This window comes from Saccopteryx bilineata, chromosome 12 (genome assembly GCF_036850765.1).
Source record: "Saccopteryx bilineata isolate mSacBil1 chromosome 12, mSacBil1_pri_phased_curated, whole genome shotgun sequence".
NCBI lineage: Eukaryota > Metazoa > Chordata > Mammalia > Chiroptera > Emballonuridae > Saccopteryx > Saccopteryx bilineata.
In genome coordinates, this window is record NC_089501.1 from 5,851,335 (window position 1) to 5,863,999 (window position 12,665).

General features: G+C 44.7%; 1 protein-coding gene across 1 annotated transcript; it reads left to right on the forward strand.

Moving 5' to 3' along the window:
• Window positions 1–904: 904 nt before the first annotated feature.
• Window positions 905–2,681, forward strand: GPR6 (G protein-coupled receptor 6). The gene is made up of 2 exons (XM_066248294.1): window positions 905–947; window positions 1,577–2,681. Exon 2 carries the CDS (start codon window positions 1,596–1,598, stop codon window positions 2,679–2,681), a length of 1,086 nt encoding a protein of 361 aa, XP_066104391.1. The 5' UTR covers window positions 905–947; window positions 1,577–1,595.
• The last annotated feature ends 9,984 nt before the right edge of the window (window positions 2,682–12,665 follow it).

Genomic DNA, 12,665 nt, shown 5'->3' on the forward strand with positions numbered 1-12,665 from the left:
TCTGTTTTCTTATTTTCTAACAAGATACAGACCTGGTCTTTACTTAAAGAGTGCAAGTTCCAAGGGCACTATTAGCTACCAAAACTGGGAAACATTGGGCTGGGAAGATCATGGTGAAACTTGCTGTACAGAGTTCAGGAGATGATGGGAGAGAGATGAAGGAATAGAGGGAGAAAAACAAATTGCACAGGTAGCCTTCAAAAAAAGAGATTGTTTTCCTCAAATGGCTCATCTTCTCTGTTTCCCACAACTCTGCATATCTCCTCTGACTCTACTCAACACATCATTCTGCAAACATTCTTTTAAAAAAGCTCCTCTCTCTACCCCCCCCCATGTATTCCTGTCCCCAAACCAGTATTGTTTTTTTTCAAGGTAGCAACTCTGCCTTCAGACCTACCTGTGTCAACCTCCCTCTTCTCCAGGGCTTTTTATTCAACCTGGCCCCTTGGTGACCTTTGACCTTGGGCTTTGCTTCCTGGCCAGTGCAACTGATCCTTCACCTCGTCCTTCCCAACTCGCCCTCCTTGCCCATTCTCAGAGCCTTCTTCACTCCTTTCCCTCTCTCCTTTCCCCCAAGGTTCTGGGCTAGAGGCAGCCGCTCCCGCTTCTCCTCCTTCCTTGAACCCTCTGAGACCTCGTTTGGGGTGGGCAGACAAGGCAGGGGGTGGTAGTGATGGGCGGGTGAGGAGAGCGAATGCCGAGCCAGGGGCCTGACGTCACCGCACCCTGCCTGTCAATCTGCAGCGGGCGCGCTGCTCGTAACCGCCTTTTCTGCCACGGACCGTGCCTCACTCTCCGCGGCTCCGCACCCTCGCTGGCGTCCGGCGCACCTCTCCGCTCTGGCCCCGCCGCTCCGCGGGCATCGGCACTGCCTGCACCGGGGACGCAGCCTGGCGCCCCACCACAGCGCTCATGATCGTAGACTTTCTGAAGCCCTGACTCCCCAGGTGAGCAGCTGGGTTCCCTGGAGAAACTTTGAGGGTTTGCAGAGGGGAAGGGATGAAGATGGTCAGGGGATGAGTCCTTCCCAAATCCGGAGAAATGGAGCCAAGCTTGACCCCCCCACATACACTCCTCCTGCATGTACACCCCAACCTCTCTTCCCCCAAGTCTCTTTTCGAAGGGTCTCTGTGGCTTCCAGAACCTGCTGGGCTCTGCACGCAGAAACTTAGCTGTCAGCACCGCGGACAGCGGCTCCGCCACGCCGCTCAGGGAAAACCCTGACCCCGCCAGCCAGAGCCTGAGCCCGGCTGGCAGAGGCCAACATCCCCAGCTCGGTGCATGCGGATACGTGTGCAGATGCAGTCGCCCTTACGGGACCGATCTGTGTGCGTGTGAGTGCATGTTATCCGCGTGTGTATCCGTGCAAAACCCCATATATCCGTGAGAGCACCCGTGTACATTTCACTCACTCATTCAACAGGTATCTATTTTTGGCATCACTTAATCACTGCTTCCTCGTCCTGCTATGGGCTCCGGGATGGGACGGGCAATAGGAGCGGGACACCTGGTTCCCGAGGAAGTTCCCTGGCAGCTTGAACCGCACACCTGATGCTTTCTGTCCCTCTCCACCCAGGGTGCAGTGTCCAGCCGCGATGAACGCGAGCGCCTCTTCGCTCAACGAGTCCCAGGTGGTGGCAGTGGCGGCCGAGGGAGCGGCGGCGGCGACCACGGCGGCGGGGGCGCGGGACCCCGGTGAATGGGGGCATTCTGCAGCGGCCGCGCTGGGCAGCGGGGGCGTGGCTAACGGGTCGCTGGAGCTGTCTTCGCAGATCCCGGCGGGACCTGGGCTGCTACTGTCGGCAGTGAATCCATGGGACGTGCTGTTATGCGTCTCAGGGACGGTGATTGCAGGAGAAAATGCGCTGGTGGTGGCGCTCATAGCGTCCACCCCGGCGCTACGTACGCCCATGTTTGTGCTGGTGGGCAGCCTGGCCACCGCTGACCTGCTGGCAGGCTGCGGACTTATTCTGCACTTCGTGTTCCAGTACGTGGTGCCCTCGGAGACGGTGAGCTTGCTCACCGTAGGCTTCCTCGTGTCCTCCTTCGCCGCCTCGGTCAGCAGCCTGCTGGCCATAACGGTGGACCGCTACCTGTCCCTCTACAACGCGCTCACCTACTACTCGCGGCGGACCCTGTTGGGCGTGCACCTTCTGCTCGCCGCCACCTGGACGATCTCCCTAGGCCTCGGGTTGCTGCCGGTGCTCGGCTGGAACTGCCTGGCAGAGCGTGCTGCCTGTAGTGTGGTGAGCCCTCTGACGCGCAGCCACCTGGCGCTGCTCTCCGCGGCCTTCTTTGCTGTCTTCGGCATCATGTTGCACCTGTACGTTCGCATCTGCCAGGTGGTCTGGCGCCATGCGCACCAGATCGCGCTGCAGCAGCACTGCCTGGCGCCACCCCACCTTGCTGCCACCAGAAAGGGCGTGGGTACGCTGGCCGTGGTGCTGGGTACTTTCGGTGTCAGTTGGCTGCCCTTCGCCATATACTGCGTGGTGGGCAGTCGTGAGGACCCGGCTGTCTACACCTACGCCACCCTGCTACCCGCCACCTACAATTCCATGATCAATCCTATCATCTATGCCTTCCGCAACCAGGAGATCCAGCGTGCCCTGTGGCTGCTGTTCTGTGGCTGTTTCCAGTCCAAAGTGCCCTTCCGCTCCAGGTCTCCCAGTGAGGTCTGAGGCTCTCTCTGTCATCTCACCAACACCACACACCCAACAAGCCAGCCTGTGGTGAGTCCCAGTGAGGTCTGAGGCTCTCTCTGTCATCTCACCAACACCACACGCCCAACAAGCCAGCCTGTGGTGAGTTTCTTGGTGCCTGCTGATGAAATCTGAGATCCCAATAGTGTGGCTCTGACTTTGGAAAGAAAAAAAAGAGAGAGAGAATAAACACACACACAACAAACTCACAAGGACAAAGAAGTTTGGTGACACTTTACATATACAGTGTATACATGTGTACATATATATACAAATTATTTGTATTTTCTGGAGGTGTTCAGGATGTGGAATTTTCTGGTCTATGAAAAAACTAACAAAGATGTGGTTGTATACTCAAATTGTACATCACATTTGTCAAATGAACACATTCCATTACTGCTTAATTATAGCATTTCATTTTTAGCTGCTGAACTTGCCAAACAGTGTTGCCATTTTCAAGGGCAGGGGAAAGGGAATAAAATGTGTATATTTGCTGTATGTGATAGAATATTTTGCTGCATATGCATCAGTAAATTACAATATATTTTGTACACAAATAAACACATTATAAAAATGTAATTTGGAGAATGTGACTGACTATTTGAGAGTTGAAGTGGTAATATATTTACTTTAAAAGTTTATTATGTATCCTCTCTCTTCGATGAAAATCTTAATGTCAAAAATCATACGCATTTACATGTTCATAGGTTGTCGCTGAAATATCTAATTCAGTTAATGATGGGGAGGAACTAATATATTCACATAACAGTATTCACAGGACACTAAAAGATTATTGGTGTTGGCCCTGGCCGGTTGGCTCAGTGGTAGAGTGTCGGCCTGACGTGTAGAAGTCCCGGGTTCGATTCCCGGCCGGGCACACAGGAGAAGTGCCCATTTGCTTCTCTACCCCTCCCCCTCTCTTTCCTCTCTGTCTCTCTCTTCCCCTCCCGCAGCCGAGGCTCCATTGGAGCAAAGATGGCCCGGGTGCTGGGGATGGCTCCTTGGCCTCTGCCCCAGGCGCTAGAGTGGCTCTGGTCGCGGCAGAGCGACGCCCTGGAGGGGCAGAGCATCGCCCCCTGGTGGGCAGAGCGTCGCCCCCTGGTGGGCGTGCCGGGTGGATCCCAGTCGGGCGCATGCGGGAGTCTGTCTGACTGTCTCTCCCGGTTTCTAGCTTCAGAAAAATAAAAAAAATAAAAAAATAAAAAAAAGATTATTGGTGTTATCAATGTAAATTAACTACAGCCTTAAGTTACTGGATTTGGAAGACAAGCTCCAGAGTATGTCTAAAACCATTCCTTCATCTTACCCATGTGCACATGTGAATCCTGAAACCACAACTTTTAGATGTAGTTTTTCCAGTCTGGAAAGAATTTTAAATGTTGAAAATTTATGTTGACTGTATAGTTGCTGACCCAGTCTTGTAGCAAAATGCACAGCCTTACAAAATAAATTCTTCTAAGACAAAATTCCCAGATATAGTGTGTTCATGAAGCAAATAAAGGTATGCCCAACAGCCCCTCTTGAGGCATTATTGTCTTCAAAACACAGGACATTAAGATCCTCCAAGACTACATACCCCACTCTACCAATGGGTGTGAGTCATTGTTAAATCATTCCCCTCCCCTCCTTCTTATAGGATGGAGATAAATAAGATGTGTGTGCTATGAGCAGTCATGAAGAAATGTGCACACAAACAAATAATTACTGGTCTTAGACTTTAAAAAAATTACACACAGCATATTTCTTCATACAGCCCACAAGTATTTATTGAATGCCTTCTATCTGCTAGACACAATTCCAGGGCTGGAATACACTGTGCTCAGAGTGTTACATTTTACTGGGAGAGTTGGCCTATAAGTGAATAAACAAATATATATAAAGGAATTTATTATAAAGAATTAGCTCACACATTTATGGAGGCTGAGAAGTTCCAAAATCTGTAGTCAGCAAACTGAGGATCCGGGAGTGCTGATGGTGTAGTTTTAGTTTGCATTCAAAGGCCTGAGAACCAGGAGAGCCTAGGGGTTCAAAACCCAAGAAGAGTTGATATTTCAATTTCAATTTGAGACCAAAGGCAAGAAAAGGCCAACATTTCAGCTCAAGCCACTGAGATGGCAGGAGTTCCATCTTCCTCAGTCCTTTTGCTCTTTTGTGGTCTTTAACAGATGAGATGGGCACACCTACACTAGGTAGGATGACCTGCTGTATCAGTCTTCTGAGTCAAATGTTAATCCCATCTAGAAACACCTTCACAGACACACCCAGAATAACATTTGACCAAATGTCTTGGCACCCTGTGGTCCAGTCAAGTTGACACATAAAATTAACCATCACACCAAGAAAGCACGATGATCCAAAATAAAGGAGAGGAAATATTTAAGGAGGGAGTAGTAGACTGAGTCAAATGCTGCTGAGAGAATAAGTAAAATAAGGATTGAAAACAATGACTGCAGATTTCTAAATGTGAGTGTCACTGGTAATCTTGACAAGAGAAACTTCAGGATAGTGAGAAGAGAAAAAGCTTGACTATAGAAGGTGCAACAGAAAATACATTAGCAATCTAGTCTCCAACATCTTTCAACAGAGCTGTGACCTTTTTAATATTATAAAATGCACTAGATTTTGTAGTGTGTTATAGTGACATTTGGTTTTATAGTGTCTGTAAGTTTAGAGTCAGGAAGATCAGCATTATTGCTTATTCATCTAATTAACATTTTCTAAACAGTTAACTTTTATAGACTATTCAGCATCATCAGAAACTGTCTCTGCCCTGGCCAGTTGGCTCAGTGGTAGAGTGTCGGCCTGGCGTGCAGAAGTCCCGGGTTCGATTCCCGGCCAGGGCACATAGGAGAAGCGCCCATCTGCTTCTCCATCCCTTCCCCTCTCCTTCCTCTCTGTCTCTTTCTTCCTCTCCCGCAGCTGAGGCTCCAGGAGCAAAGATGGCCCAGGCGCTGGGGATGGCTCCTTGGCCTCTGCCCCAGGCGCTGGAGTGGCTCTGGTCGCAACAGAGCAACGGGAATCTGTCTGACTGTCTCTCCCCATTTCCAGCTTCAGAAAAATACAAAAAAAAAAAAAAAAAAAAAAAAAAAAAAAAAGAAACTGTCTCAAGCCCTATTGGTATCTGGAATGCATTCAAGTGAACTAAAATAAAAAAAAACTCTGGTTGCAAATTTTTCCCAACATGTGGGGTGTGGGAAACAATATAATCTCAGAGATGGAACAAAAAGTCAATATTACTATACATTTTATAATTATAGAGAAAATTTTTTTGCAGTCAGTAAATTAATAAAGTTCAGCAATAGGTTAATAAGATAGAGACCATGAATTTGACTTTAATTCACTTGGTATTAATGCTCAATATCAACCTCAGTCATAATAAAAATTTTCAAGAAAACCAAAAACAGGAAGATACTAAACAATCAGATCGTTAATATCCTGGTTTATAGTTTTAAAGATCAGGAGTTTGAAATTAACTTCACTGGGCTGAAATCAAGATGTCAGCAGGAATGCACACCACTTGGAGACTCGGAAGGGAGGAGAACTTGTTTCCTTGCTTTTTCCAGATTTAGAGCTGTCTTCCTTGGCCGGTGAACACTGCCTCCATCTTTAAAGCCAGCAGTGTATTATCTTGCATAAGTGGTTACTTGCCCTCTTTTGAAGTCAAATCTCCCTCTGCATCCTTCTTATAAGGACACTTATGATTACATTTAAGGAGTGCCCAAATAATCTAAGATAACCTCCCCATTTCAAGATCGTTAACTTAATCATATATACAAAGTCTCTTTTGCCATATATGATAACTATTACAGCCCTGAGAGCAGTACTGATGAAAAATGTTATAACAAAGATATACACAGAGTAGTAAGGGTGAATCCTACAAGAAAGTTAGGGAAATTCTATAGAAGACTCCACTAGGGAGGCAATATTGAGCTGAGTCCAGAAGAACAAAAGAAATGTGTAAAGCGAAGAACATTAAAGAGAGGTATTCCAGATGAAAAGGACCACATGAAGCACGAAAGCATGGCCCATTCAGAGAAATGCAGGCTGTTCACTGTGGTGAAGTTATTAAGACTTAGAGCCTGGAGAGAAATTAGCAGGAGATAAGTCTGGAGAGGTAGGCAGGAGCAGGATCACAAAGAGAAATGCTAGGAGTACATTGCAGGTGGGAAAGACTGGAAGCCAAGAGATTATTCTGAAGGCCAGTGGCAGCAATCCAGGTGAGAGGCGATGTCAGCCTCAGCTAAGAAGGGCAGAAAGGATGGAGAGAAGGAGATGGACTCAAGAGCTCTCAAAGCAGTGGAGTGTCTCTGGCTAAATGAGTGATTGTGGGGATTGAGGGACAGTTTAGGAGTCAAGGATGTTCAGTTGGCCTCCCAGTTCTATGTTCACTGAGATAAGAATATATAGCCAGAGGCAGATTTGAGGAGGAAGGTGGTGAATCAAGTTTTATACATAATAAATATTAGAATCTGTGAGATATCCAAATGAAGGCAGTTGGCCCTGTGGCTTTGGAGCTCACAAGGATGGCTGAAATGGACACCTAATTTCAATAGTCGTTGACCTTAAGGTGGACAAGAAGCCATGGAAGGAAATGAGAAAAACCAGAGTCACAGTGTGGACACAGTAATATATGGGAGTAGAGTGAAGTAAGGCAAAAGGAAAAAAAGAGACCAAGCAGGAGCATTCAGGGGAGATCCTTGAAAAGCCAAGAGAAAATAGTTTTAAGAAGGAAATGATCAAGTGTGTAAAGGCTGACCAGAGGTCAAGTAAAAAAGGTTTTGAAAAGTGTTAGAGGCCTGACCTGTGGTGGTGCAGTGGATAAAGCGTCGACCTGGAAATGCTGAGGTCGCTGGTTCGAAAACCTGGGCTTTCATGGTCAAGGCACATACAGGAGTTGATGCTTCCAGCTCCTCCCCCCTGTCTCTCTCTTCTCTCTCTCTCTCTCTCTCTCTCTCTCTCTCTCCTTCTCCCTATTCTCTCTCTCCCTCTCTCTCTCTCCTCTCTAAAATGAATAAATAAAATTTAAAAAAAAAAAAAAAGAAAAGAAAAGTGTTAGATTTAGCCAGGCGTGGTGATGCGCCTGTAGTCCCAGCTACTCCCGGCTGTAGTGCGCTATGCCGATCGGGTGTCCGCACTAAGTTCGGCATCAATATGGTGACCTCCCGGGAGCGGGGGACCACCAGGTTGCCTAAGGAGGGGTGAACCGGCCCAGGTCCGAAAAGTGTTAGATTTAAGAACATGGTAGTTGCTGGTGACCTAAGTGGGAGCTGCTTTAATAAAGAATAGGATGAAAACCAGATTGCAGTGAACTGAGGAAAAAATGGAAGTTTTCCACTCCCCCCCCCCCCAATAAATTTAACTTTAAATGGAAGAAGAGAGACAGGTAGTAGCTTGGGGAAAACATGGGGTTACAAGATAACCTTTGTTTTGTTTTTTAAAGATGAGCAAAAATTGAATATATTATTAGACTGAAGAACCAGTATCATATGATTGGAAAGGCAGAAGATAGAGAAAAAAAGATCCCTGACAGAACCTTCACAGAACGAGCATGGGGCCTGGGGCACAGTGTTTAGGGGAGAGAGAAGCTTAGACAGGAGGAGGTGGAGACACAGCCCCCTGCTCTGAAAGGAGGCAACGTGGGAATGATTGGCACTGACAGAACTAAGTGTATAAGTGGTGGGAAGAAGTTCACAGAGTTCCTATCTGACAAGCTCAATTTATCTGAAGGAGAAATGCCAGTTAAGAGACTATTGCAAGAAGTATCAAGAGCCTAAGCTGATGACATTGGGAACAAAGTTGTGAACTTGGGATAGTATAATCATTTAATCAAAATTAAAGGTCAGACCATACCAAGTACTGAGAAGATATAGAGCAATTCAAATTCTCATACATTGGTGGTAGGAATATAAAATGGTTCAAACATTTTATTTTTTTATTATTATTTATTTATTTATTTTTGTATTTTTCCGAAGCCAGAAACAGGGAGGCAGTCAGACAGACTCCCGCATGTGCCCGACTGGGATCCACCCAGCATGCCCACCAAGGGGTAATGCTCTGCCCATCCGGGGCTTCGCTCTGTTGCCACCAGAGCCACTCTAGCACCTGAGGCAGAGGCCACAGAGCCATCCTCAGCACCTGGGCCAACTTTGCTCCAATGAAGCCTTGGCTGTGGGAGGGGAAGAGAGAGACAGAGAGGAAGGAGAGGGGGAGGGGTGGAGAAGCAGATGGGCATTTCTCCTGTGTACCCTGGCCGGGAATCAAACCCGGGACTCCTGCACACCAGGCCGACTCTCTACCACTGAGCCAACCAGCCAGGGCCTGGTTCAAACATTTTAGAACATAGTTTAGTGTTTTTTTAATCACGTAAACACACTTCTACCGCATGATATAGCCATTCCACTCCTAAATATTTACCCAAGAGAAATTAAAGCATTTGTCCTTATAAAGACTTAACATGGATATTCATAGCAGCTTTACTTGTAATAGACAAAAACTAGAAACAATTCAAATGTTCTTCAACAAGTAAATGAGCAAATAAATTGTGATATAGCTATACAATAGAATGCTAGTCAGAAATTGAAAGGAATAAACTGTTGATACATGCAACAGCATGGATGAATCTCCAAATAATTATGCTGAGTGAAAGAGGCCAGGCAAAAAGGAATATATGTTGTAAAATTCCATTTATATAAAATTCTTAAAGTATAGTGCGAGAAAGCAATCAGTGGTTGGCACTGGGGGAGTAGGGATGGAAAAGAGAGGCAGAGATTACGAAGGGGCACAAGGAGACTTTTTGGAGTGATGAATAAATTCATTATCTCAGTTGTGATGATGATTTCATGGATTGTGTGTGTGTGCAAAAACTCATCAAATTGTACACTTTAAATATTTACAATTCATTATATGTCAATTACACATCAATAAAGTTGTAATAAAAAAGGGTCAGAGAAAGAATCACAGTAAAATGACATCTAATCTATATAAATAAAAATGTAAATGTTTGTTTGTTCATAATCTTAAATCTCCGAAAGTTCTTCACTGATTGCTTTGAAATTTTGACACAACATTGCATTCAAATATGCACTCTTTTATACATACCTACTATTATATAGATATAGCTGTCACACCTGTGACAGGTAAAAACATGCTTTTTTGAAAAACAGTGCCATCTGTTGTATATAAATGCAACACATGCTATACTAAATATTTTATGATTCCATTTCAATGTTTTTGATTTACGATCCATTTACGTGCAGCCAGACTTGAGGATGCATGGTTGCAAGCACGGCAATAGCGTTCTGCAGCTTCAGATATGTTTTGTTCTCAACAGAATGAATGCAACAGGCTGAGAGTGGCTGAAAGACATCAATGAGAAATAGCAGATCAGGGTCAAACATGACTCCATGCTTAGCAGTCAAGCAATTACAATCACCTTGCATTCTGGTACAACTCAGCTGATGATTATAGTTTGAGCCGGCATGTTCTCATTGGCACTATGACTGAAGTGGTCCAATTTGCAAGATTTTGAAATTTAATGGAGAAACAAAAGGAATGTGTTGCGCCGCCAGAAAAATTAAACTGCCTCAACTTGAAGAACTGCCAAAGCCATTAAAAACTTTGCTTGCCGGATATACCGCCAAATCAAAGCATTTCCTATCTAACATCAGGAAGTAGAACTCATGCTTCAGAATGACATCATTCAGCGCAGAAATCATAACAGCTCAATCCATGCCAACTTTCAAAGTGAAAGGACGAATGTATCATAAAGCTGGTTCCCTGCCTTTCTTCCCAGATGGTCAACATAAATTCCTACAAATGTATTTCATTGGTGATGGCAATGATGAATTGAATGCATGCTGCAGAATTTCTACTGGCATAAAAAGGTCCATCATTCCCCAACTGCAGGAGCTTCTTCACGAAAAAAACAATTTAGTGCGTTTGTTCAAAACAGCAGTTGACATACCATCTGATACACACAAGATTGTTATTCATGCTGACAAAACGGCTGCTGGAGAACATGTGCGAAGGTTCAATGCTCCAACTATAGATGAAGTGGCAATTGTTATAGTCGGAGATCAATTCCAACCTAGAGATATTGTACTTCATCAGAGAAACAATCAATTGACAAAACTTGCAGAAACTTATCGATGCTACAATGCCCTGCAATATCCAATCATTTTTGGGATGATGCCAATGGATATCACTTAAACATTAAGATGATAAATCCAGTCAGTGGTGAAGAAACAAATATGAAATGCAGCACAATGAACTATTATTCATACTGATTAATGATTCGAGAGAATGAAGACAATCATATTTTGAAATGCCATCAATTGTTTCACCAATACATCATAGATATGTATGCAAAAATCAAAACAGAATGCTTGATATTCACCTGTTTGAATCAGACCAAGCTTCGCTCTGAAGAATATGTTCATTTGCGAGATGCAGTTGTAAATGACGGTAATACAACTAACATTGGAAGACTAACGATTTTGCCATCTTCATATACAGGCAGTCCACATCATATGCATGACTATGCTCAAGGTGCAATTGCGTATGTTCGTCACTATGGGCGTCCAGACCTATTCATTACATTCACATGCAATCCAGCTTGGGATGATATACAACAGCGCTTACTTCCTGGCCAATCGCCAGTGGATAGGCATGACATCACAGCACGTGTTTTCAGACAGAAGCTGAAATTGCTGATGGATTTTTATGGTAAAACATGAAGTGTTCGGGTCTGTGCGCTGTAAAAAATTAGTGAGCAATGTCGTAGAAGCAACAATCTTGACAGGACCTTTCAAAGGTGAAGATGTCCTCATTCCTCACATTCCTATGATTCCAACGGATATGCCATTTCAATTTAAGAGATTGCAATTCCCAATTCAATTGGTGTTTGCAATCACCATCAACAAAGCTCAGGGCCAATCTTTAGAATTGTGAGCTTTAGATCTACACACGGCTTGCTTCTCACATGGACAATTATATGTTGCATGTTCTAGACTCAGCAAACCAGATAATCTCTATATCTGCACAGACAATGGAACAACAAAAACTATTGCATACCCACAAGCATTGTGGAATTAAACATATTAGAAACGTGTGCTTTCTCTTTTCTTTCTTTTCCATTTAACCATACTGAGCCATAGCAACACGTGGCCGGATACAGCTAGTTACAAATAATAGTAAATGGAATTAAAATGCAAAGTTCCAATATGGTATGGCTTATTAGTCAAAATAAGCTAAGTTATTCTGCAGTAACAAACAAACCCCCCAAATCATAGTGGCTTTACACAACAAAGATTTTTCACTGTCCAATGTTAGCTGTACTTCCCGGACAACTTCCCAAGGCACTGTTCTCTCTGCAGCAATAAAAGCATACATCTCCTCTATAATCCCTGGGACAAGGGATGAGAGCAATGAGGGTCTACCAGCATCAATGAAATGCTTTGGCCCACAAGTGCCACTCCTACTTCCAACCCTTAGGACAGAGCTAGTCACATAGCCCCACCTAACTACAAGGGGATGGGGAATGTCACACCCCTGAATGCGTAGAAAGAAAGGCAAATCAGAAATGGATGAATTTGAGGAGATTTGTACCACTATGGCTTCAGGAACAAATATGATACATTATTTTTGACATCTCAAATTGAACACCCACTTATAGACAGAGAAGAGATTTGCAAGATTCAAACTCAAATTTTCAATTATTTAAGACTAGACACAGGTTTGTGGCTCTTTGATAAAACACGTTACGGCTGTTGCACTCACTTGACAGAACACAGCATAAAATAGTCAGGACTTAAGGTGAACAGGAAGGAAGGAGAGTTCCAGAAAGGAACCTGATTTTCCAACCTCAGTCAGACTCAACCCCTGGTTACACAGGAGGGGAGAACCATGCAGGTTCGCACACAGCCTTCTCCACAAACAATCCCAAGTCTGTGTGTGTTGGATATG

Bases quoted from the DNA above. Each gene is read 5' to 3' on its own strand.
- GPR6 (XM_066248294.1), top strand. From the start codon at position 1,596: ATGAACGCGAGCGCCTCTTCGCTCAACGAGTCCCAGGTGGTGGCAGTG.